We start from the raw sequence: 27,759 nt of genomic DNA on the forward strand, positions 1-27,759 counted from the left end.
TCAATGTTAAAAAAATTAAAAGTTTTTTATTATTATTTTGGTAATGTCATAAGATTCAGTATATTACAAGTTCAGTAAGGAACTTTTTTGGTAAATGTGCAATCAATATAGCTAAATTATTTAGGTTATTGTAAAAAAAAACATATTTTTTTTTACATTATCAACATTATCAACAATCTACTACAGTAGTACAAGTTAAAAACACAGAACTAGAAAGAATATCCTATGATCCCAGAACTCAGCATTTAATCTCTCTCCTAAATATCTTCCAAAAGAGCCTTTAAAATTATTTGAAAAATTTGAGGAATGTATGTTTTGGGAAAGGTATTTGAAAAAGGTTGCTACCACTGAGAAAGCTTAGGAAAAGTTCTCTAGCCTTTCGAGGTTGGTAGTTGGGAGAGGGGGAGAAAAAGAGGGGATGGTTTTGTGGTAGAAGGTTGTGTGCAACCACCCATTGCTCATGTGTGTGGGGCGATGAGCCCTGAATGGTAATTCAGGTAGGACATGCAAGTTCGCACATATGCATACACCAGGTCATTCACACAGCCCCGTTGCGAATAAGCCGCAGACTGGTAGCAGACTGTGGCCCACTGGTTGGGGATTCCTGACCTTAGGAACAGGAGCCATGAACATGATATTCTCTCAGTACAGAGCCCTTGAACCTTATTTATTTTATTGTATTTATTGTTTGTATTGGAAGGCACTGCTGCTGGTGCTTTATCCCTCTTCTCACTGGACCATCCGTTGACTTGGTCTCAGCCATGTACTGCTTTTAAGATGAGCACCAGAACCTTGAATTTTATGTATCATCTTTGCAAACTGGCCATCTTCCTCATGGAGGAATTCTGGGCAGTGTAAAATAGATATAAAATCATAAAAGCTATACATATTACAATGCAAAGAATTACAAAGAATAGTTCAAGATTAAAAATGCAGAGAGAGGGTTTGGGGTGCCTTTGGCTGTGTGCTCATCTGTGGGACCCAAATGGATCAACAGAGCCAAGTTTTCAAGTATTTATGAAAAGCCAAGAGAGTGGGGGCCTGCCTCACCTCTAGGACAAGAATGTCCAAAGAATGAAAGCAATGGCAAAGAAAGCTCTTTTCTTTGAGACTGCCAATCAAATTCTTTACATAGAGTCTAGGAAACCTGCAGAGACTTCCTGGGGATGGCAAAAATGTCCCCATTTTTATGAGAAATGGGCCATTTTCTGCCATTTTTTCATAAAATTGGAGACATTTTGCCTTCCCACAGTCCCCAGGACTTTTCTACAGGCTCCCCAAACCTTTTGTCCGTCCAATTTTGTTAAAAAAAATGGGTGAAAAATGGCCAATTTTTCACAAAAACAAAGCCATTTTTCTCATCTTCCAGTACTCAGGAGCTCCCTGCAAGCGTCCCAGACCCTTTGCCCACCTAATTTTTGCACAAAAAAGGGACAAAAAATGGCTCACTTTCAAAAAAAATTGAGGCTGTTTTTGCCTCCTAATTACCTCATCTAGCATGACTGGAGGAGGATTTCTGGGAGCTGAAGTCCACTAGTCTTAAAGCTGTCAAGTTTGAAGACCCCCTGGGTTAGGGATTAGGGATGCAAAGGTACTTAAACTTGGCAAGTTTAAGACTTGTGGACTTCAAATCACATTGCTGAGCTAGCATGACTGGAGGAGGAATTATGGGAGTTGAAGTCCACAAATCTTAAAACTGTCAAGTTTGAAGTTTGTAAAAGGTGTACATAGTTGTAAATATGCTACACTGGTATTTTATTAAATAATATATTACTATACCATTTGGTTCAGAATACTTTTTTCCTTGTTTTCCACCTCTAAAATTTAGGTGCGTCTTATACTCTGGTATGTCTTATACTCCGAAAAATATGGTAAATCACATATGGTAAAACTTTGATGCAGCTCCATCTGGGAGGTGTTACAAACTTTCTAAGAAACATGAAGGTATTGCCTCTTGTGATAAATTTGAGGTGACAACAAAGCCCACTTTAGTCTGTTCTAGATTTTGATCCAAAGCAGACTATTGCAGAATGGATATCATCAAGCAGCTCTATGTCTACAGCCAAGGCTATGGATATAATTTGCTTTTCTCCTTTATCATAGATGCTAGTACAGGAGAAACATGTCACTGTAAAAGGCTTGGTAATTCATTGGAACCCACCCTCATCCCCAATGGGAGGGAGAGATTCAGAGGAAATAATTATTCTTTTAATTGCTGCTAGATAAAGCATTTAGCTTTGTCTTTTATTGTCATTTGCAAGTCCAAATCTTTGTGCTGGAACTATGCTATTTTATGTCTGTCCCAGTCACAGAATAACTAATTCGCCATAGTTCTTGAGACAAAGGAGTGCACATGAGACTATTATCTTGGGATTTATGTCTTTATAGCAGGTATTTGTTCTTTAATGAAGGAAGTGTGGAGCTCCAATTCTTAAAATGAACCTCTAATAAGACTTTTCTCATCTGACACATTCTCCTCCTCCTCCTCTTCTTCTATTTTATTATCGTCTTTAGTCTCATTCTTGTTATCCTTGCTCTCAGAATTCCCTATGTGGCTCCCCACACCAGCTCCCAGTCCTCCCCCAACAAGTCCAAGTGTGCCTGCCCCGGCAACAGTCCCAATTGCAAGAGCAGTACTAGTGCCCAGTATAATGGCTTCAGCTGCCAGCAAGCCTGCTGCTATACCAGCTCCAATAGCTCCCCCAGCTATTCCCACAACACTTGTCCCAATTGCTACTCCAGCTTTTATAGCAGAAGTTTTGAAGCGGTGTCTATATTCTTCTAAGAAATCATTAGTTTCACACATTATGTATGACTCCAGGCAAACTAAAAAATCAGTCTGATGTGGTTCGTCACCCTGAAATGAGTCTCGGAACTGTTGGAGCAGTTTCTCTTGTTTTTCCTTTAAGCGCTTAGCCATAGATTTTGGGGGCACACGTAGCTTTGCCAGCATTGCGCGTGATAATTTATCCTAAGATTGAAGACAAAAGGGTGTTAGGTTACATAAATGGAGAAAACTAAAAATATTAATTATCTCATTATTCATAACAATGCTGCTTCTTATTATCCCACTATTCATCATATACTTAATCTGCCCTTATATCTAAACCCCCCAGACTTTTTTTTAATTTGCCATTTTACATTCCCAATAGTCTTTTCTGGTCAATTAAGGTGAAACAAAGAAAGAAACCTATCATACCTGTGTGATAAGCTTTGGAACTGCCAAACTATTTTAACTGGTTTTATGGGTCTAGGAGTAGCAATAGCATTTAGACATTTAAACTGTTTCATAGTGTTTCACAACATTCTCTGAGACATTTACAATTTCATCATATTGCACCCAACAATCTGGTCCTTTTTTTTTTAAACTGACCTCAGAAAGGTGGAAGGGTGAGTCAAACCTTAAGCCCTGTCAGGATTGAACTCCAGGTTATAGGCAGTGTTAGCCTGCAATACTGTATCTAACCATTGCACCATAAGGGGTTAATGGTTTATCTACTAAATTTTGCAAAACACAGTCCATCCTCAGACAATAGCAGACAAAAATCATTTGATTTCCTTTTTCTGTATTTAAATACTCACTAACACCACTATAGGTAGTCCTCAATTTATGATTGTTCATTTTAATAATAGTTTAGAGTTACAACTGCTTTGAAAAAAGTGACTTACAGCTTGAATTCCTGAATTTAGGTGATGATTTTGAAGCTCAGCAACCAGTGCGCATTTGCAACAGTTGCAGCATCTTGTTATCAAATGACTGCAATTTGTGATCTAGTTAGTTTTCAACAAAGTCAATGGGAGATTGACTTAATGACCAGATAATTCATTTAACAATTCATTTGCTTAATTATGGTATATTTTGCTTAACAACTGTGGAAAAATGTTTGTAAAATAGGGATCTGATCATGGGATGACTTAATAATGACCACATCATTTAAGCAACCAAAATTCTGGTCCTTATCTACACTTGAATTTTAAAAGGTCAGTCCACTGGTTTCTATTATATCTCTGATTCTACTCTACCATACTCTGACCAAATGTCATTTTTTTCTCATTCACAACATGGCAATTTACAGTAGGCAAACCACAGAAATTTGTTCTTTCTCTAATACATTCCATGTATTTGTGCCTTCAGAATCCGCATTTTTTTTGCCTTAAAAAAAACCCTATAATAAAACAAGGCTTGTCCTACCTGCTTTTGGATGAACTTTTTAAATTTCATCTGAAGCATCTTATTGTTATTCTGGTTGAAGGTATAGACCATCTGAGCAAAGGGAAAATGGAAATATTAGCCAATGTGGTTACATAGATTTTTAATCTTTCCTTGAGTTCCCTCATATCCAGAAGATATAAGTAATAAAGTGAAAAACTGGATTATGCATCAGATCCATCAGTCTCAGCTATTTAGTGTCATATCTGCTTCTTTTCAATGGAAATGGTTACAATTGCAGAGTCCAATCAATCAGAATAGAGTTGGAAGGGACCTTGGAGGTCTTCTAACCCAACCCCCTGCTCACTCAGGAGACCCTATACAATTTGAGACAAGTGGCTGTCCAGTTTCTTCTTAAATACCTCCAACTCTGAAGTCAAGCTGTTCTACTGGTTAATCTACCACTATTAGAAGTAGGATTCCCTATGCTATGGACCTCCAAAGCCATATCTAACAAGTTATTTATGATATGCTCATCTCATCTTCTGCCTCTATAGAATTCAATAAATAGATGTTCTTCCACTCAAATGCTAACTAGGCCCAGTCCAATTTAGCTTCAACAAGATTCCTTTGCTCTCCTTCTTTACGCTTGATTATATTTATCAGGCCCTATTAATTCCTTGTTGGGAATCCACCCAGCAATATTAAAATTGTAAGTTAGGCTAAGATTAAAACAAAATGAAGAGAAAATAGTGAAAGCAAACCACTTCCACACAGTCACTGAGAAAACAACACGGATGTATTTATAGAATCAGCAATCATAGTTGGCCAATAGAATTTTATTCAAATGTGGATCTTTTTCTGAAAGACCTTTTCCTTTTATAAAAAATTGCAAACTAATTATAAATGTATACTAGGGAATGATACAGAAGGAAAATGGGGAATTCAGTACCTCTGTGGGTGATGAAAAACCAGTGTGATATTGTTTCATGAGTTCCGACAAAGCCTAAAAGAATAAAAAAGGGAGAATTCAACATGTAAAAACAGATTAACAAAATATTCTCCTAGATAGCTATTCAGAATACTTCCAGATATGTAGCAAGTTAACTTATAACCCACCTGCACACAGATAATATGGATAGATCAATGCAAAATATTTTCCCTATATCATATTCTTTTCACATAGAATTTTGATTTAAAATAATGTTTTTCTGGGATGATTAGAATTTAAAAGTTAATGAATAACACAACAATTGCAAAGAAAGTATTAAAAGCATAAAGGCACTGAAATGGACCAAAGGTTCAGACTAAGAAATAGTATTAGAAACTTTTTGTAACTGCTGCAAACAAAATCAGAAATTTGTTTATGTTTTTCTTTTAATTTCTCTTTAATTACATTTTTCTTTTTTGTCTTTCCATCTATACTGTATTTTGCAAGGTTTTTCTTAATACTCCATTGTATGTTTTCAGGTATATTTTTTACATAAATAAAAATCATGAATAAAATTATATATTACCACAAGTAGGTAGTACTACTAGTAGTGTTATGACAGTAGACAGGAATCAGAGGACAATGGTGGTGATAGATGTATTGGTGCCAAGTGATAGCAACTTAAGGAACAAGGAGTACAAGAAGCTAGAGAAGTATTAAGCCTGAAGGGGGAACTAAGGAGGATGTCTACGGAGAGGGGCGGCATACAAATCTAAATAATAATAATAATAATAATGATGATGATATGATGATGATGATGTCATAAGGCAGTGAAAGTGGTCCCAGTGGTACTTGGCACACTGGGCACAGTACCAAAGGATCTCAGCGGACATTTGAAAACCATCGGAAATGACAAAATCTCCATCTGTCAATTGCAAAAGGCCGCTTTACTGGGGTCGGCAAACATAATTCACCACTACATCACGCAGTCTTGGTGCTTGGGAAGTGCCCGACTGGTGATGAAATATGAAATCCAGCATAGTGATCTCATTTGCTGTGTTGTACTGACATAATAATAATAATAATAATAATAATAATAATAATAATAATAATGTGAAAATTAAAGGCTGAATTGCACCCTGTAGGTGGGGCTGTGACACCTAAGCTGGGAGACTGCCTGCAACATATCTCTCTGTCAAATCAAGCACAATGTTACGATCAGCTAAGATCCTACTCAGAACCCTCAAACTCCAAGGCCCAGATAGAAGACTAAGAGTGAGGAAGATGTATGCCATTCATAGGGGTGAGAAGGACTTTTTTTAACTCGCACAAACACACAAACACTCATGCATGGAACACATATGTCAACTGCTGAAAAGACTCACAGATGTGCCAAGGAGGCCAGAGAGGGAGAGCTACAATCATATATAAATATCTCATTAAGGGGGAGGGTTAAGATGAAAAGTATGAAAATTATAAAAATAAAATAAAAAATAAATAAATAAATAAATAAAAACCTTTCCTCTAGCACTAGGGTAGCAGATTATGTGCCAATAAAGCAGCAACCTTGACATCCTGTAGGTGCGATAGGGAAGATAAGAGATGTGTGCTTTCTGCTGCCATGGAAGGAGTGGACAGTGAAACAAATAAATCCAACAAGCAAGCAAGCAAGCAAGCAAGCAAGCAAGCAAGCAAGCAAGCAAGCAAGCAAGCAAGCAAGCAAGCAAGCAAGCAAGCAAGCAAGCAAGCAAGCAAGCAAGCAAGCAAGCAAGCAAGCAATAAAGAAAGAAAGAAAGAAAGAAAGAAAGAAAGAAAGAAACAAAAAAAGTGCAGCCTGTACAGAAAGAAAAAGGACAATTTAAAAAAGTGTAAGTGCCCCACCTGCTGGCCTCACTTGACAACACTTTTAATTCTGAGAAAGGAGGGGAGGGTAAGCGTCAGAATAGACTATAAGTAGTCCCTGATTTACAGTTAATTTAATGATCATTCAACATTACAACATTGAAAAAAAGTGACTTAAGTCAATTTTTCACAATTATGACTGATGCAACATTCCCATGGAGATCAAAATTCAGATACTGGGCAATTTGACTCAATTTATGACGGTTGTTGTATCCTGGAGTCATGCGATCACCTTTCGCGACTCTTAAGATAAGCAAAAATCAACGGGGAAGCTAGAGTCATTTAGCAACCATGTTGCTAACTTAACAACTACAGCAATTCACTTAACAACTGTAGCAAGAAATGTCATAAAATGGGGTAAAATTCACTTAACAAATGTCTCACTTAACAACAGAAATGTTGGGCTCGGTTATGGATTAACTGTATATGAGAATATATCAATATTTGGTAGATAGTAATGGAGAAGTACTGTAGAGCATACCAATTAGAGAATTCTGTGAGTTGAAATCCTGGCTGAGGTTGAGACACAGTGTTGTACAATACAGATTAAAGCATAAGTGTAATTTTAATAAATAATACTATATAAATAATTTCATTAGAGAAGGAATAATTGTATTAGTGTTTTTCAAACTTGACAACTTTAAGATGTGGGAATTGAAGTCCACACATCTTAAAATTCTTGAGGTTGAGAAGCACCTCAAGAAACTGATCTCTTTTTGATATACAGTGTTCCCTCGATTTTCGCGGGAGATGCGTTCCGAGACTGCCCGCGAAAGTCAAATTTCCGCGAAGTAGAGATGCGGAAGTAAATACACTATTTTTGGCTATGAACAATATCACAAACCTTCCCTTTACACTTTAAACCCCTAAAGTGCAATTTCCCATTCCCTTAGCAACCATTTAGATCATTACTCACGTTTATTTATTAAAGTTTATTAAAAAAAATATTTATTAAAGTCGGATGAAAGTTTGGCAATGACATATGACGTCATCGGGCGGGAAAAACCGTGGTATAGGGAAAAAACCCGCAAAGTATTTTTTAATTAAATCGAGGGAACACTGTAATAGAAATCTCTATATGCCAAACAAATAATAATAATAATAATAATAATAATTATTATTATTATTATTATTAATTAGATTTGTATCCCCCCCTCTCTCAAAACTCGGTTGCTTACATCACTTGAATCCCATAACTCACCTTTATCTTATTAGCAAGTTCTGTCCCAGTGAGAGGTTGATTCGCCTGATTTCTCTGTACGTGCATTCCAGCTGATATCGCAATATGATTCCCATAATTCTTCAGGAATCCCCTAAAATCCTCATCCATATCTGCAAAAAAACCAATTCAGACTCTTCTGGCTAGCACAAATTTTTTATTTATTTTTTACTTTTTCTAAGATAATGGTTGAAAATATCTGAATGCAACCCAGTTTAGCCCGACTCCAAAATGCAACAGAGTATTGGATTTGACCTTAACTATCCTATCTTATAAATCTTTGCTCCAGTATGTATGTCATATGCAGTGTGTTTGGTTGCTGCCACAGTGTGTTTGGGTGCTGGTGGTTGGAGAAATGAAATTATTTTAGAATATTTTAAATATCTCCAAGACTCAGGGTTTGCTCACTTTTAGTAATCATATAAGCTTTGGAGAAAATGAGTGCAGCAGAGGCATTACAAAGTTAATTCTATCAACCATGAGTAGTGCGAAGAGAGAGATAAACAGCTCTTTTTTGGGGGGAAAGGCATATTTTGCTATTAGCCACAAAAATCAAATAGTACAATAAGAAAGTTTTGGTGAATTTTGGTCATACAAATTATTTGTAGAATAATTTTATCATTTTACATTGCCTTTTGGATACAGAACAATTTTTAAATGATAATAATAAGGGGAAAAAAATCTCAGTTCCATAGCTTGTTTTCCCCATCTCAGTTCCAATGAAGGAAATAAAGATTCCCAGTTTCATTTCAATGAATTGATTTAATCGTTTTTAAACTCCAACGCTAATCAGAAAGGATTTATTGTATTAATGTTCCTCCTCCTGATAGAATGAAGTCTATCAGAATGAAATATAATGGAAAGAAAGATGTTCTTGCCTGCTATGGTGCCTTCAGTTCCTGTCACCAATGCCTTGCCAGGGAAGGGCATCAGGTAACAAAAAGTGTTGGTGCTTTTGAATATTTCCAGGGATTGTGAATACCGGTTGGGTTGACCTTCCAGCTTCTGAAGTTAAACGGACAAATAGAAGTGAGAAGACACAACCATTGTAACCCCATTTCACAGTCACTCTGTTTCTCTTCTTTAGGTAAATTCCTGTGGAATCTCTTCATCATCAACATAGGATATATTTCTATAATATCTGTAATAGGTTTACCTGGATGGTTTCATGGAGATAAACATGTCCACCTTCGAATCCATAGGTGGGAGGGTAGAACCAGTCACGAACTAAGATATCAAGATGCTGCAACAGAAAAGCAAGAGAATCTGCATTTGACTTTCTTCCTACCTATTCTGGTCCCACTACACGTTCACTGGATGCATGGAAGCAACAAACCTACCGTACTCTGCATGGTTGGAAATATTAGTTAGAAAGTAGATTGTACATAGGGCTGCAAGATTCTACTGTTACAAAGAACTACAGGAAATATTTTCAACCTTTTTCTGCCAAAGAATGAATCTGGAATGTTGATCAATGCTGCTAAAACCGGCAGACAGATAAATGCATACCACTGTGAAACTAGGATCCTTCCCTATTAAATCTGACTTTTAGGCTCTGGATGAAATATGGGTAATCTTCAATTGACAACAGTTCATTTATTATTTATTTATTATTTGGACTGATATGCCACCCCTCTCCATGGACTTGGAGCGGCTCATAACAAAAAGATACAATATAAAACATTTCTAAGCTAATTAATAGAATAATTACTTTAAAAATTATCTTAAAAGTAGTCATTTATCGTTCATTGACCTATAAAGCCTTACATGGCATTAGACCAGATTAGTTACGGGACCACCTTCTGCCACATGAATCCTAGTGACCGGTTAGGTCCCACAGAGTTGGCCTTCTACGGGTCCCGTCGGCCAGACAATGTCATCAGGCGGGGTCTAGGGGAAGAGCCTTCTCTGTGGCGGCCCCGACACTCTGGAATCAGCTCCCTCCAGAGATTTGCATTGCCCCCACCCTCTTTGCCTTTCGCAAGACTCTTAAGACCCACCTATGTTGCCAGGCATGGGGCAGGTAGATTATGCTCCCCCCCCCCCCGCCGACCATTAAATGTTACATGTGGATGTGACTGAGTTAATTGACAGCTTCTTAATGTAGTGGGATTTTAGCTGATAGTTTTAACAAATTAGATTTGTATACATATTGTTTTGGTATTTATCCTGTGAGCCGCCCGAGTCTTCGGAAAAGGGCAGCATATAAGTCTAAATACTACTACTACTACTACTACTACTACTACTACTACTACTACTACTACATATTATTATTATTATTATTATTATTATTATTATTATTATTATTATTATTATTATTAAGTAAACATTTAAAGTTACACTGTCAATGAAAAAACCTGACTTATGACCATTTTTTACACCTACAACTGCTGCAGCTTTCCCATGACCACATGATCGAAATTCAGATGCCTGGCAACTGATTCATATTTATGATGTTGCAGCATCCTCCTGGAATTATGTGATCAACTTTTGGGACTTTTTGAACAGCAAAGTCAATGAGGAAGTCAGGTTCAATTTAACAACTGGGTTACTAACTTAATGAAATCAATGATTCAGTTAACAACTATGGCAAGAAATGTTATAAAATGGGACAAACTCATTTAACAAATGTTTCACATAGCAATATAAATTTTGGGCTCAATTCAGGTAATAACTTGAGGACTACCTATACTTTCTAAGGGATTTCCTACTTTATCTTACTAAACCAGCTCTTATTTCATGAATATGATTGAAAACATTCCTCTCTATCCAATTTTTGACTTTTTCCTTAAAAAAGTGTTATTCAGTGTTATTGTCCTTTCTCTTGAGGAATTGGTTGGTAATAAGGGCTGGTTGAGTAAGATGACTTATTTTTCCAAAGCACACACCCCTTCCTTTCTTTACTTTGTTGCTTTAAGAAAGTTTCTCTCTGCTTGATTTGAATGTCAGAACTTAATCAGGCAGTGAGAAAGTTAGTACAGCAAAATGAGATTTCCATCAAAAGCATGGACAGACAACCTGAGGTCCTGAGGGTTCAAGTTCCATTTTACAGAAAAACGAATACATTATAGAGATAAATAATGCATTCTCAAATAGCACTGGGTAAAAAAAAAATTCATTGGTATTCACAATGAAAGAAAAGGAAAGAGATGCGAGTACCAGGCAGAAGAAAACAGAGATGAAGAGGCGTTTGCTGTGAACAGGAATTCAGGAACAAAGGGCTTCTTTGACAATGCTTAAGGGCAACAGTCTTGAGGGAATGGTGACAGTGGGAGAGGGAAAAATATACGTTACACAAATGTAAAAAGGAAGAAGGAAAAAGATGGAGCTCCTGACCTGAACAGACTTCAATTTGAATTGATGGCCCACGGTCTTCGCTATGTACAAAAGCATCTGTGGGATAAAAGAAGTAGGTGACTATTAAATTAGGTGATTTAATTTCACTGAAATTAATTATATGTTCACTTAGTGGCAGAGATAAAGAACTAAAATGTGATTTAGGAAATACATGATTTTGGGGTTATTGTTTTTATTGTTGGCTACCTTGAATGCCTAATGACAGGAGAGATATAAAATTATATTTTTAGAAATGATATAATGGTTCATTGATGTTTAAATTGGATTTGACATTTTTATCTGCCCACTGAATCCTTCCTCAGGACACAGGGTAGGTAGATATTGTCAGCTGTTGTTGTTATTCTTATTAGCAATAATAATAACAACAAAAATCATAATAATCATAATCTCTTTTATTCCTTAAAAATGAAACTCAGTCAACTGAACATTTTAAAAAGTGTCACAAATACCATTGACTGGTGCTAATGGTTGATATGGGTTGTTGCCAGTATCCTAGGTATCAGCTAAGTATCTTCTTAAAATATATGATGTTCCAAGTAGCGCAGTTTTTTGCAGTTCCACTGGTGTTATTGCAGGAAGCTGCAATTTCTTGATGTGTTTTGTGAAATTCTTGAAGACGGTACCAAGTGCCCCAAAGAAATGGGTATCACTGTTACATGTTTCATCCATAGCCGTATAGTTTCAATGGCCAGGTCGCGATATTTCGTAATTTTTCCCGTTCTTTTTCTTTGACTATGGCATCTCCTGATACAGAGATACTGTACTCTTCGGCCCACAGCAACTGTGATATCTGGCATGTTCTGTTCCAAATGACAATCTCTCTGTATTCAAAAGTTCCACAAGATCTTCACCATCTCCTTTTCATTAACTTTTTCCACTTTACGATCCCATGACTTTTCGGATAGAAGTATGTCATGTTTATTTTTACATAATGACTAGTGGAATAATTTAGAATATCTTTGATCCAGGAGGCAATTTTGTTGTACTCCACTGGGTTTTCTCCAATTCTTTCCAAAAGTTCAAAGCTTTTCCTTTACACGGGTGAACATTAGTTTAGACTCAATTTTTATCAAGGAATCAGTAGAAGAGGTGTTAGTTTCTTCTCAACTGGACATTTTCACAATATTGTTTTATTCATCCTTCATATTTTTCAATTTTCTTTGCTGTTGCTATTACACATTGTTTTATTTCTTTCATGATTTGTGTTATTGTTTTTCCTCCAGGTATTTTTTGTGTAGTGTTTTTCAGCTATTTGTTATTTAGTTTTCCTTCTTTCAAGTACTTTAAATTGCTGACATCCTCTGGTAATTTTAAATTTTATTTTCAAGTCCGATTTTCCACTTTGGTGTTCTAGCGGGTTTCTTTTTTGGCATTTTATAACCCAGTTCTGCAGTTATAATGGCAATTGTGCTATATATTAGTGCGTTGGTTTCATATAGTGTACTAGATGGGATGGAATTTAAAATGTTGATCATGGCAGTTAACAGATCTTTCACTTATTTGCTATGCACTTCATGTATGTTTCCTTTGACGTGGTTTTCAATCTTTCTTCAAGCATTTTTGCTAGATCATATACTTCTACATTTTTGAGTTGTTGCACAGGAGGATCTTCATCCTATATGTTAGTTTCTTCTACTGACTGGTCAGTTTATTCAGATACTGGAGCAATTTCTTCAGCTTGTTCATCATTACTTGTTTTCTTTTTAGCCAATATTTTTAGATGTTGCTTTTCCACATCTTTGAAAACTTTATTATGGATAATGAAGCTTCTTTGACCCATTAATCTTATAAAATTGGAGTGTTTTTATAAAACAGTGAATTGCATGAACCAGAGATGAGTTAATTATTCCATGGATGTGCAGATTCAGACAACGAGTTAGTTTCATATCTAAGATCAAAATGTTGTGGGGATCCAAGCTTTTGTTTAGTGATTATGTTCATGGCTGAGTCAACCATGTAAATTTGAAATTTCCTTATTGGTTGCCCTGATCTATTTTGATGTCTTCATTGTGGACTATAGGAAATGGAAGAGAGAGTAGGTCACACTGGAACAACAGTGATTGGGACCATGAGCTGCCCATGTTTTCCATTAGGACCAAGATTAATCAAGTGGTCTTGAAATCAGATGGCCTGGAAAAAGATTCAGATGCTTTAAAGGGTATTAAACCACAATTTTTCACCTTCCTCAGCATTTTCTGTAAATGGATCTGAAGTACTATATAACCTACTAATTATAGAGGCTTCTGCAAGGCATTGATTCTCTACTTGTAATATGCTGATACTGATTCAAACTGCTAGGATCTTTCCAATTTGGTTACCTGAATCAATGGATACCAGAAGTCTGGGCTTTGGTTTATGCCACCTATTTTTTAGCAATATTTTTATATCACCTCTACCTGATAGTGTTACATTTTCTCCCACCTCTCTCTGAGACAAGGATCACACTTTTAATATTCAAAGCCCAACTCACTTCCATGTATTCCAGGTCTGGGTCCTTCAGTTTATGAGACACATTGAGAATCTGAAAGACAATTAAGAAAGACAAAAAAGGTGTGCTGAGCATGTTTTTACAGTCTAGAGGAAAAAAGGATTATTTGGTTTCTAGAACTTTACCTGATAGGAGCTTAACAGCATGGAGAAAGCTGAAAGCTTGACACCATTGTCCTTGCTTCTCTCTATATCCATTAAGCCCTCAGTGTCAATCAAAAACAAGGCTACCTGGAGATGGAATAGAGAAGTGAAATAAATGAATATATGAATATATATATATATGTACAATGGTACCACGTCTTACGAACTTAATTTGTTCCGTGACCAAGTTCGTAAGTAGAAAAGTTCATAAGATGAAACAATGTTTCCATAGGAATCAGTGTAAAAGTGAATAATGCATGAAAACCAATTAGGAAAATCCAAAACTTTAAGGCTTTAAAAAAAGAAAGCGGCGCCCGGTGGAAGCGGCGGGCGAGAGGTTACTTTGGAAGCGAGATCGGGCGGAGAACGTAGCAGCAGGCAAGGGACATTTTGAAGAGAGATCAGGTAAAGAATGTAGTAGCAGGCAAGGGACATTTTGAAGAGAGTTGGGGCACAAAATGTAGCAGCAGGCAAGGGGCATATTAAAGAGAATTTGGGCACAGAATGTAGCAGGAAGCCAGAGGCATATTGAAGAGAGTTGGGGCACAGAATGTAGCAGGAAGCCAGAGGCATATTGAAGAGAGTTGGGGCACAAAACATAGCAGGAAGCCAGAGCTATATTGAAGAGAGTTGGGGCACAAAACATAGCAGGAAGCCAGAGCAATATTAAGAGAGTTGGGACACAGAACGTAGCAGCAAGCCAGCGGCATATTGAAAAGAGTTGGGGCACAGAATGTAGCAGGAAGCCGGAGGCATATTGAAGAGAGTTCAGGCACAGAACGTAGCAGAAAGCCAGAGGCATATTAAAGAGAATTTGGGCACAGAACGTAGCAGAAAGCCAGGAGCATATTGAAGAGAGTTTGGGCACAGAAAGTAGCAGCAAGCCAGGGGCATATTGAAGAGAATTCGGGTATAGAACGTAGCAACAAGCTACGGCTGCAACCTTTTGGGTAGCATTAATGAAATTTTATTTCATTTGGGGACCGTTGTGATATTTAGGAGGTGGAAAATGCATTACATTCAGAAAAATTGTTGAAAAACATAGGGGCTACAAAGAAGAAGACAAAAGGTAGAAAAAGAAGGAAATTTACTTCTTGTATTGAACTCTCAAACATTTACCTTTCCATTTTCATCAGGGACCAAAAATGGCTGATTCCATATCCATATCCCTTTGGTAATGCTCTTAGTTCCTGGATGCCATTGAAAACCTGCCAGTAGCTCATCTTCTTGGCCCAACCAAGAGTCATCTGTAATAGTCTGTCAGCAAGGAAGAAATAAATGAGATAAGAAACACACAGCTGCTTCAATAGCATGGTTAGTCAAATGACACATATTTTACAATATGACAAAAATTACTTGGCCAAGCAACTTTCTCTATTTTGCTCCTTATTTCTGCAAAGTTCATCATTTGCCTTTTGGTGATATCCATGTTTTGGTTTTATTCTTCATTTTTAATTATATTTTATGATTTATTTATGGCATAAATCTCCAGGGAATTTAGAAACCCCTTGATAGTGAGATACTATTGAGATATGAGATACTGCTGTATCTTCAATAAACAATATTCCTTTATTAATCTGTTACATTTGTTTTTTCAGACCAGGAATGTATGCCTTATACCAGTGTTTCCCAACCTTTTTTGAGCCGCGGCACATTATTCACATTTACAAAATCCTGGGAAACATTGAGCGGGGGGTGTGTGTGTGTAAAAAAACGTTTGGACAAAAAATATCTCTCTTACTCCCTTTCGCTCTATTTTTCTCTCTCCCTCTTTCTCTCTCTCTCTCTCCCTCTCTCTTGCTATCTCTCTTTCTCTCTGTCTCTTTTGCTTTCTCTTTCTCTCCCCCCTCTCTCTCCCTCTCTCTCTTTCTCTCTCTCTTTTGCTTTCTCTCTTTATCTCCCCCCTCTCTCCCCCCCTCTCTCCCTCTCTCTTTCTCTCTCTCCCTCTCTTGCTATCTCTTTCTCTCTCCCCCCTCTCCCTCTCTCACTCTCCCTCTCTTGCTATCTCTTTCTCTCCCCCCTCTCTCCCTCTCTCCTTCTCTCTCTCCCTCTCTTGCTATCTCTTTCTCTCTCTTTGTATCCCCCTCTCTTCCTCTCTTTCTCTCTCTACCTCTCTCCCCTCTCTTCCTCTCTCTTTCTCTCTCTCCCTCTCTTGCTTTCTCTTTCTCTCCCCCCTCTCTCCCTCTCTCTTTCTCCCAGTAACCGTGGGGCGACGGCAGGGTGATCAGCTGTGAGGCGGAGCTCCAGAATGGAGGCACAGACGGCGGTGGCTAGACGCCGTACATTTCTGGCATTGTGCTGGGCATGGACATGGGGCTTGAGCCTCCATCCTGGTCCAGCCAGCAGGCAAGTGCCAGCCACGCAATTCCAACATTTCCAGCCGCCACCATCGGTGCCTCTGTTCCTCTGTTCCAGAGCTCCGCCTCACAGCGGATAACCCTGCAGTCGCCCCATGGCTACTGGGAGAAAGAGAGAGGGAGAGAGGGGGGAGAGAAAGAGAAAGCAAGAGAGGGGGAGAGAGAGAGGGACCACCCTGCCACCGCCCCACGGCATGGCTCCTGCCCGCTGCCGCCGCCATCACCCTCCTGCTGCGCGCCGCCCTCCTGCTGCCGCTGCCCTCCCACCAAGCCCCAAAGCTCACCTGCTGACAGGGAAGCTCCAGCCGGGCGGGGCGCCGCAACTGCTGGAAAACTTGGAAGGCGCAAAGAAGCAAGCTCAGCTTCCGGTCTCACAACTTTTTTCTCTTTGCAAAAAGTTGCGAGACCAGAAGCTGAGCTTATTTCTTCGCGGCACACCTGACCATGTCTCGCAGCACACCAGTGTGCCGCGGCACACCGGTTGGGAAACACTGCCTTATACATTTCCCACTCTCCTCATATTCTTTAGAAAGTTGAACATGAGTAAAATGCAACCCACATAAACTCATTCCTTATGCTTGACTCCTTGAATAAAATATACACAACACTATAACACCATCCAGAATTGAAATAATTTTAAAATGCTAAGAAAATAAATATTTATTCTCAAACTTACCAAGTTTTTAAGTCTCCGTAGGAGAAAATTTAACAAGAAGGATTTACCCTGTCGCTGTTCCCCAAAGATGGAAATCAAGCAGATAGGAGTATCTTTCACCTCTTCCTGCTCTAAGCAATTACTCAGGGCTTCCTCATCCAAGTAGAGAACCCCATTTTCATCCAAACCTACTAGCTGTACTGGCTGCCCCAACTCCAATGAAGCTGTTGGCATCTTCTGAAAAAAGAGACAACCAGGTAAAAACAAGTTGTGTTCCAACTTTTACTCAGTTGGAGACATGTAAACATTACACACAGGCACACATATTACTATAGTCTATGTACACACACCTACACATGCACAGCTCTTCTAAAATTATATACATTCAAACTCATCTACTGCGATAGGAAAAACATACCCAGAGCATAGAAGGGAAAAAAAGAAAAAAAATATACCGGTTTACATACCTGACCAAAATTTTTCTACTGGTTCTGCATACCGGACTGTACCTGTAGGAGCCCATACTGGCTGATGGGATCCAGAGAAGACAACTCTGTGAATCCTTGCCAGTCGCTGGGAGCCATGTGATAGAAGACAGACTCAAAGATATCTATCTATCTATCTATCTATCTATCTATCTATCTATCTATCTATCTATCTATCCATCCATCCATCCATCCACCCACCCACCCACCCATCCATCACATATCAATCTAACTACAGGCAATGTAGGAGATGACCACATTGGGCTGAGGGAGGGTCAAAAGACCTAGGTCTCCTCTTAAAGTCCATTGACCCTTATCTGGAACCAATTTGTTATTACCACTAGTAGATATTGTTTACTATCTAGACACAGTCTAGATAACATGAAATAAACTTGTAGAGTTTTTGAACTCTATCCTGGCTTGTGATTTCTTGTCCCTGACATGCAATGCAATAAAATCTTCCTAGTTTCATGTAGATCAGTGGTTCCCAACCTTTTTTTGGCCATGCCACACCCAAGCATCTCTAAAATCCTGATGTCCCCCCCCCCCTAAATAACATATAATTCTTACTATTCAAAAAGTGAACTCTACACATGCAGAGGAAGCCTAAAAGATCATTAACTTGGTTTAAACAAGGCTCTAATTGCCCCCTTTAAAAATCAAATTGCCCCTCTGTGGAGCATGGGCCCCAAGGTTGGGAACCAGGGATCTAGATGCAATCTCACCTTGTTGGCCTCTTCGAGATGAGGAAACTGTGAAATTTTTTCTACTAAACTTTTCAGCCGTGTATCTGGCTTCATTTGTTCAGGGTGGCAGAGATGGCGACATTCAGGACAATTGTACTCAGACTGTGGAGAATTATTTAAGTGACTTAACAGACAGTCTTGACAGAAATTATGGCCACAATCTATAGAAACAGGGTTATTGAATGATTCCAAACATATAGAACATATGATGTCTTCATGAAGGTCCTGGATCATGCCTCCTACAGGCTTTGATGTAGGGACTGTTGATGAAGTAGGTCTGAAAGAGGCAAAGAAAAAGAACTGAATCAAGCTGTGAGAGGTCAAGACTTCCATCAATAGCTCTAGTTTTGTTTTATGTGATATTGTAGGGCCAAACTGCTGTTCAGAAATCTAGAAGCCCCATCTTAAAAGATGAGCATCATAACTGAAATGAAGAGAAGGCCAAACTATATCATTGTATGTAGCCTAATTATATAGATCAGCAGTCCCCAAACTATGGCCCATGGGCCGGATGTGGCCCACTGAGGCCATTTACCCAGGCCGCGGCAGAGTACGAGATTTTACCATCTATATACAGTACTAAGTTCCCGAATCTCCCCTCCACTCTGCTGGTGAGCGTCTGGCAGTGGCAAGGAAGAGGAAAGCCAGGGGGCGGGGAGGAAAGCACCCTATGGCAGAGCAGCAACAGTTCCTCTCCCTAAAGGCGAGAAAGAAATTGGCCAATTGCTTTCCTCCCCGCCCCCTGGCTTTCCCCCGCCTCCTCCTCCAGAAGCCCTGCAAGAGCGTCTGGAGGGGGCAGTAAACAAGCCATCATGACCTCCCGCGCACTAACTTGTTAACGGCCATGCCGTCCTGGATCGCAGGGAGGGGAGCTTTTCCCCGGCCAGGCGATGGTGAGGCCCTTCTGATGCTTGCCCGCCGCCCAGGCCCCGTGCTTGGAGCCGGGGGGCGACGGGCCTAGCCTCGGCTTACTTCTCCCCCCCCTCTAAATAGTACATTCCCATTTTGTTTTTTTACGTTAAAATAAGGTATATGCAGTGTGCATAGGGATTTGTTCATAGTTTTTTTAAATAGTCCGGCCCTCCAACAGTCTGAGGGACAGTGAACTGGCCCCCTGTGTAAAAGGTTTGGGGACCCCTGATATAGATAGTGCATAGGAATTAAGAGTTAGGAAGGAGCTGGGCGGCTTATAAATCAAATAAATCAAATAAAATTAAATCTGATTATCTTATTTTCCCAGATCAGAACTCCCCGTATGCAAAGAGGAGGAGGAAAGATTAAAAACCAGAGAAAGGGGAATGTTAAGAGAAGAGAAAAAAGAAATATTAAATGAAAATCAATGAGTTCATCTGCTTTGTATCTGGACCCTAAAACACCATCCCTTATTTCAGTCTTCTACTATTAGAATCTTTTCTCCTAAAATCCATTACCAATTAGTATTATTCTCACAAAACAAAAAATGGGCTGCCTTTATCCTGGCCTGTGAACTCGGTTTGTCTCCAAAGTGTGAAAGTGAAAAGACTGCATTTCTCAGTCCAAAACAATTACACTAATAATACATAATATTTTGGCTTATTTTTATATTTGTCATATTCCTTTGTGGCAACCTTTTTATAATGAAAAAGTGTACTTTGCAACATTATTTTTAATAGGTTTAAGTGAAAACAATCTAGGTGAAATTATTGCCTTTCCTTTATTTCCTCTGGAAAAAGTGACTCATCAAAAGTAAATGAATAAAATATTTATCTGATAATCAGGGTTAACTGATAAATAAATCATAGATGGACTTGGATACCACTGATTTCTGTTTCTAATTTTTCTTTCAGCTGATTTGAGTTCTTAAAGCTGTCATTTCTACACTCTAGGAAGGGCTTACCTATTATTTAAAGTATTTAGACTAATTTCCAGCAAATTCCAAACTGATCACAAGAATAAATAAAAATACAGTAATAATCAGCAGAAAAATAAAAGAGTTGCAATGAATTCTGAAATGATTGGAAATGTTTTTTTGCTAAAAATTAAATAAATAAACAAACAAATAAATAAATTCAGAGTAATAGCATAATTTCTATTGGATGGATGGATGGATGGATGGATGGATGGATGGATGGATGGATGGGTAGACAGACAGACAGACAGACAGACAATTAATAAACAACATCTCACAGAGTCTTAATTTCTTGGAATTCAACCAATGAGGCATTTTAAAAAAATGTATGATTCTTTGTTGCTAGGAAATTACACTCTTTACCCATATTCTAATAAATCAAAGTGGAGGTGGTCATGATGAAGGTGATGAGAACACAGAAGTTAGATGAAGTCGTTACATTAATTCTTTCAGCATTATTTCCCCAAATATTTTTCTTTGGAAAATAAAGAACCAACTCACAGTTTAGCACTATTTTTGTTTCCCATTCTGTGATGACTCGAATTCTGGGAGATTCCCAACTTCTCCTTTCTAGAATAAAGAAGATCACACAGCTAAGCAGAGGGTAATCTAATTTTTTCCTTATCCTATCTGCCTGCCTGCCTGCACATTTATTTGTTTGTTTGTTTGTTTGTTTGTTTGTTTGTTTGTTTGTTTACTTACTTACTTACTTACTTACTTACTTATTACTTACTTACAAATAAATCAAGGCAATAAACATATCCAATATACATTCCTTCTCCTATTTCCTCTCCTCTCCTTTTCAACATCTACATGAAACCCCTGAGTGAGATAATCTGATGACATGGAGTGAGTTACCAACAATATGCTGAAGATATTCAGCTGTACATTTCCACCCAATGTCAATTCAGAAAAGCAGTGGATGTGATGTGCCAGTGCCTGAAAGCCATAAGGGTCTGGATGGGAGTCAACAGGCTCAAGCTTAACCCCGACAAGACTGGGTGGCTGTGGGTTTTGCCCCCCAAAGAGTACATCATCTGTCTGTCTTTGGTACTGGGGGAGGGGAAGAAAAAAAACCCTCCCCCTCAGAAAGGATTTGCAACTTGGATATCCTCCTAGATCCGCAGCTGAGGTTAGATCAAGTGTGGCTCAATATAGATAGGGGGACTTTTGCACAGGTACACCTTGTGCACCGGGAGGCTCTTCACACAGTCACTTATGCCTCATCACCTCACGCCTTGACTATTACAACACGCTCTACATGGGGGTACCACTGAAGAGCATTCAGAAACTACAACTGGTTCAAAATGCAGCTATATGAACCATAGTACACCCGTGTAACTCCAACTCTCTGCAAGCTGCATTGGTTATTAATCGGTCTCCAGATGCAATTCAATATATTGGTTATCACCTTTAAAACCCTACATGGCTTAGGACCACCCTATTTACTGGACTGCCTACTACCTCACACTTCACTATGACCAATAAGAGCCCACAGAGTTGGCCTTCTCCAGGTTCCATCTCCAAACAATGTTGGTTGGCAGGGCCATGGGAAAGAGTCTTCTATGTGGCAGCTCTGACCCTTTGGAACCAACTGCCCAGGAGATTCACAGGATCCCTACTCTACCGATCTTCTGGAAAGCCAGTAAGACCTGGCTTTTCCTGTGGGCCTAGGACCATGAATGATTGAATGTATGAATATTATTAGTAGGGTTTTATATGTTGTTAGCCGCCCAGAGTCCACTGGAGTTGGGTGGCATACAAGCCTTGTTAAACATTAAACATTAAACCATAACATTCAAACCACCATCACCCATCCCAACCTTTAATTCACCTTCAACCAAAACCAACTCCCATATGACTCCACCAATAGATTGATCAACAGCTGGAATTCATTACTTGACTCTGTTGTTTTTTCCCCAAACCCCAAAATCTTCAACCTTAGATTGTCTGCAGTTGACCTCTCCCCTTTGTGCCTACCCTCCCTGTCCTACTGTCCTATTGTCTTCTTTTATCATTAATTTCTATGTTATGTTTATGTAAACTACTATCCTATACTTGATTGACAAATAAATAAAATAAATAAACATTTTCTTCACAACAGCAATCCTGCTGGCTGTGCTAGACTAAGAGAGAATGACTGGCCCAAAGTTACTCAGCTGGCTTTCATGGCTAATATTGGAATTAAACTCACAGACTCCTGCATTCTGGCTTGGCGCCTTAACAACTAGGCCAAATTGGCCTTTCCTTATTCTTATATCATCCAGAATTTGAGAAATAAAGAAATAAGAAAAGAATAAAATGGGTAATGAAAGACCAGTGCTTTGACTTTGTTTGGGATGGAAGAAATAAAAAGAACTACTTGTGAAAAAGAATGCAAAAATTAATGGTCCTAGTCTGATCATTATACACAAACAACAGAATACAATTCAAAAATTTCAGAACAAAGGTTTTTGTTGTTCTATTTTTTGTATTCTTAATGATTTCAAATCAATGCATGATAAAATATTAAGCAATGGGAACAAAAAGAAAAAAAAACACTGTAATCCAAGCTAAATTGGGAAATGCCAATGTACAGAAAACAGCTTCAACCTTTTTTTAAAAAAAGTTTTTAATCAGTGAGATGGGATAAATATATAAGGAACCTTGTAGAAAATCCTAAATGGTTTTATTATGGGGTATAATGAGCCGGGGTGGTGCAGCAGGCAGAGTACTGTACTGCAGGACACTGAAGCTGACTATAGATCTGCAGGTCAGCAGTTCAAATCTCATCACCAGCTCAAGATTGACTCAGCCTTCCATCCTTCTGAGGTGGGTAAAATGAGGACCCAGATTGTGGGGCTAATATGCTGGCTCTGTTAAAAAGTGCTATTGTTAACATATTGTAAGCCGCCCTGAGTCTAAGGAGAAGGGCATACAAATCAATCAATCAATCAATTAAACAAACAAACAAACAAATAAATAAACAACAGAAATAAAGGCAGCATAAAAGACCTTGAAATTTTCCTCTTAAAGATTTTTAAAATATTTCAAACATCTGTCCCTCACCATCCAGGGAATATTTGGAATATAAACTCACTGAAAAGAATTTACAATTCTTATTATGTGTAAAGATTAGTACTAGAAGCTAGATTAATAAAAGAGAAGGGACATTCTCATTAAAGTTGTCGTGTATATTTGTTCACTGATAAAGGTGAAAATTTTATTTCTGGTGATGTTATGGGCACATCTTTGTTACATCTATGAAAAGGAAATTTTAATTTAATTTGTATTAAAATTTTAGATTTTAATACAATAATATTAATTATTGTCTTTAGTAATTTGTTGCTGTAGTTGTTCAATTTTCCAGTCTAACATTCAGACTTGATGTTTCCTTGTGGTCTTCTATCTGAGTACAAACTGCTTAAATTGTCAAAATCAGAGAAAGAAGGTTAAAAAAGACCTACTTCTAATTTTAGTCAGCCTGTTTAATTAGAAGAAATCCTATTATGTTTATTCTATTTATTTTATTCTATTTATTATTTTATTTTTATAGATAACTCAAGGCAGTGAACATATCCAACACATCTTCCTCCTTCTATTTTCCCCACAGCAATAAATCTGTGAGGTGGTGTGGAATGAGAGAGAGAGTGTGACTTAATTTTAAATTGAGAGTATTATAGTAAGGGGTGGAATTCAGCAGGTTCTGACAGGCTTTGGAGAACCGGTAGTGGAGATTCTGAGTAGTTTGGAGAACTGGCAAATTACCACCTCTAGCTGGCCCAAGTGGGATGGGAATGTAGATTTTGCAGTATTCTCCCCCCAGGAATGGGGTGGAAATGGAGACCTTGCAGTATCCCTCCGCTATCCTGCCCACCAAGCCCTGCCCACAGACCGCTAGGGAAAAATTTTGAATTTCACCCCTGATTATAATGGGTTAAATGGGCTATAGGTAGAGCAGATGGTGGCCTAAAAGTGGAGCTCTCCCCTCCCGATCAGGAAGCATTTAATCCTAGGTAGTGGAAGATGTTTATCTATCTAGGTGCAGTGAGTAACTGTATGCTGCGAACTCCACACAGGCAACAGGAAGGGCATCTGGCCAGTAAATACGCAAGCTCAACTCCACCCTGATGCAAGTGATTACAAGTTCATTAAAACAAAAATGGGCTGTAGATGATAGAGGTTATAGTCTAAAATATCCAGGGTATACCAAGCTAAGAAAAGCTGATGGAATTCATCAATTTGTCATTACACAGTAAACCCGCAAGAGAGATTTAGCATTGTGAATATTATTTCTACAGAAAGCTTATCTCAATTTATATAGTTTAATCATTAGCTTAAAGTGAGTTGCCATTTTTCATCCCTATTATTCATCTACTTCATAACAAAGAAGGAAAGTTCTTGTTCTTGATGGTTGGATTTGAGGTGAGAAATTCAGTCTGTATAGCACAAAATCTTTTTGTAAGGAAGTTCTCCACATATTATATATTTTATTATATAATAAAGAAGCTTCTTAAGTGCAAACTTTCTAATACTTAAGTGAACTCAAAAACAAGTTGAGTAAGCTAAAAGAGCAAATGTTAAAATATGTTGCCTTTTGTTTTTAGAACACTGTAGCTTTCAGTATCATGCAAATTAGAGAGGGAAGAAAATTGATTCTTCCACTCTTCTGAACATCTGCCCTTGTTTCCTACTGATAGAGACAAAGAGTTTTGTAATAAATTTCATCTTCTATTTCTGTAACATCATGACCCACTATTTCAGGGCTGGCTGTATTCAACCATACCCATAGTTTCTGTTTCTGTTCCTGATTGCTTTAACCTTAAGTGCCTTAAAAATATATTTGCATTATATTTAAGTGTGATTAGGAAGGGTGGGGATAAAAAAAAAGCCATCCAAGCAAGAAAAACTGCCAGGAAATAATTTCTTTCACATGTTCCTCTTCACATTTTCGTTCTGAAGTCCCTATTGAAGCATGTGACATCAAACTATTACTTTAGTTCAATAATCTCATAAAAACCAGCACACTATTAAATGTTGAGGCAAAAGCAGTTAGTTAACAATTTTATATATGTTATATGCTATGTTATTTTATGTATGTTATGTGTGTTGTGTTGTTATGTTATGTTATGTTTGTTGTGTTGTGATGATGTGATATGATGTGAAATGATATATTACTATAAATTAGTTGGGGCTATAAAAAAAGGTAGTTGAATACACCAGATAACAAAGATTAGAAGAAAGAATAGCAGATTTTGTTGTCCTTTTGTGATAAAGCAGAATATGAACAATACAATTACTATTAGGAAACTTTTCTGCTTGTTCTTGCTGGCAATTTTGATTGCTAATCCATTAGTGATAGTTACTTACAATTAGTAACACTTGTAGGCTAACAAACCTACACCTTTAGTGTAGATTAAACTAGGTGAAGCATCTAACTACCTTGAATGATCTCAAACAACTAAACAAAGGTTTGCCTGTTTAGTACTTGGATGAGATACCACCCAGGAAATAAGGGAATCATAAATTAAACTGGGAAGTTGAAAAAGAATCCCCTAAAAGAGGTGTAAAAATCTCCATGATATCGTAAAAATACTTGCTATTTATTTATTTGATCAAATTTATATGGCAGTCATGTCATGGAATCTCTGCTGCTTTAGGAAAAAGTTGACAATCAATAAATTACAATCAATAAATTGGAATAGCAATTTATTCCACTGATTTTCTGTAGGTCTAATCCGACTTGCCTAGCCCTTATTACTAATTCCAGAGGTCTTCAAAGGTGGCAACTTTAAGACTAGTAGACTTCAACTTGAAGAATTCTCCAGCCAGGTGGTTGGAGAATTAGGCAAGTTGAAGTCCACATGTCTTAAAGTTGCCAAGTTTGGGGAACCCTGATAATTCTGAAATGTGCAGGATTTGAAAACAAGCTTTGACCCAACCTTTATGTTCATCTGAAGCTGAAAAGTAATTTATCTGCCACTCCTTACTCCCTGTTCCATTTTAATCATCCTCCTTATCTTTGTTCTGAAGGGCAACTTGTAGGAAAATAAAATAAAATAATCATCTTGGTTCTCTCCCCTTTCACCTTTTATTGCTAAAACCACCAGATCCTGTAGTTCCAGTAAGACAACTGGATTTCCCCCTGAACATTTTCTTTTTCATTGCTATTGTTGTTTCGTGAAACAGGAAAGGAAACTATTTGAAAACCATTGATAGTTATCCCACCCCCACTTCTCGCCAACTGCCGCTTTTTCCTCGGATCCTTCATTCTAAATCAAAATACTCTCTAGCGAGCAGAAAAGTGAAGCATCGTTTCATCTCCCCCTCCCAACCACTTCGAGTTCTCTCCTTGTCGAAGTGAAGTTCGGAAAGTTGAATGCCATAAATATCGCCAAATGACAGACAGGAAACAGGTTAAGTTTCAAGCAGGAAAAACCGCAGTGACGGACGCGCGACCCGTTTTTCTTATAACACAGCTTAAGGCGGATCAGGCAAGCAGAAGGGTCGGGGTGGGGAGGAATCCTTAAAAGAAATCGACCCCACCCTTTGCTATCTTACCTGTACCGAGCCAGGCTTTGTAAAGATTGTGGCAAGAGTCAAAAGCGAAAGTGAAAAGCAGCATGTTGCAGGCAGAGTGCATCGAGATACAGAAAGTGGCGCGGATTGGTCCACCAAAGTCTCACAGTTGATGAAGAAATGACGCGTGAGAGGAATATAAATAGCCTTTTATGGGAGGACGAGAGGAATCAGGCTGTGCTAAAAAGGTGGACGCATTTCTGTGGAGGAATTCTGTTTCACCGCGAAGTTTGCGTAGTTTTCTTTCTGGCGTGCAGTGTAGCCATTTTCTTCCCTTCTGAGCAAACAGGCATGCAGGAATACAGACGCACGCACGCACGCATACTGACACACAGAGAGAGTCTGCGGAGAGGGGCAGCATACAAATCTAAATAATAAAATAAATAAATAAATGTTCGTTTCTGGCCAACTGTATTTTTTTTTGTGTGAGCATATCCTCTATAACCTTCATTATGTATTTTACTATGTATACCCACTAAAACCCTCATTGTGTATGGGACAAAATCAATCAATCAATAAATAAATCAGAGTTAACACAGCTGTCTACCGGGAGATTGTGGAGCACTCCATGCTTCCATCTGCATACAACCTTTATGGGGATAGTGATTTAAATTTTCAGGCAGGACTTGTTACCTGCCCACACTGGCAAAAGCACCAGAACCTGCTTCAATGACTATAGGATTACTGTACTTGATTGCCCAGCAAACTTGCCTGACCATAACCCCATAGAAAATTTATTGCCAAGAGAATGATAAGAGACATGAGACAAAACAATGCAGAAGAACTGAAAGCCGCTTTTGAAGCATCCTGGTCTTCCATAACACCACAGGTTATGGAAAACCAGGTAGCACAGTGCCACAGGTTGATAGCATCCATGCCA

General features: G+C 38.3%; 1 protein-coding gene across 1 annotated transcript; it reads right to left on the bottom strand.

Moving 5' to 3' along the window:
• On the bottom strand, positions 1 to 27,140 carry LOC139155257 (RING finger protein 112-like). Its single transcript, XM_070730368.1, has 14 exons — positions 26,862 to 27,140; positions 20,823 to 20,891; positions 18,413 to 18,710; positions 17,224 to 17,439; positions 15,310 to 15,447; positions 14,173 to 14,277; positions 14,030 to 14,080; positions 11,539 to 11,595; positions 9,359 to 9,445; positions 9,081 to 9,207; positions 8,185 to 8,315; positions 5,103 to 5,156; positions 4,193 to 4,264; positions 1 to 2,971 (listed from the first exon to the last, which is right to left on the bottom strand). The coding sequence occupies exons 2-14, from the start codon at positions 20,846 to 20,848 to the stop codon at positions 2,432 to 2,434; spliced, it is 1,902 nt and encodes a 633-aa protein (XP_070586469.1). The 5' UTR covers positions 20,849 to 20,891; positions 26,862 to 27,140; the 3' UTR covers positions 1 to 2,431.
• Between the last annotated feature and the right edge of the window lie 619 nt (positions 27,141 to 27,759).

Source organism: Erythrolamprus reginae, unplaced genomic scaffold (assembly GCF_031021105.1).
Source record: "Erythrolamprus reginae isolate rEryReg1 unplaced genomic scaffold, rEryReg1.hap1 H_1, whole genome shotgun sequence".
In the NCBI taxonomy this organism is placed as follows: Eukaryota; Metazoa; Chordata; class Lepidosauria; order Squamata; family Dipsadidae; genus Erythrolamprus; species Erythrolamprus reginae.

Bases quoted from the DNA above. Each gene is read 5' to 3' on its own strand.
- LOC139155257 (XM_070730368.1), bottom strand. From the start codon at position 20,848: ATGGGAAACAAAAATAGTGCTAAACT. The intron at 17,440-18,412 runs GTGAGATTGCAT...CTCTTTTTTCAG, and splicing joins ATCTCGAAGAGGCCAACAAG to AAGATGCCAACAGCTTCATT. The intron at 4,265-5,102 runs GTACTGAATTCC...CCCTTTGCTCAG, and splicing joins GTTTTTCATCACCCACAGAG to ATGGTCTATACCTTCAACCA.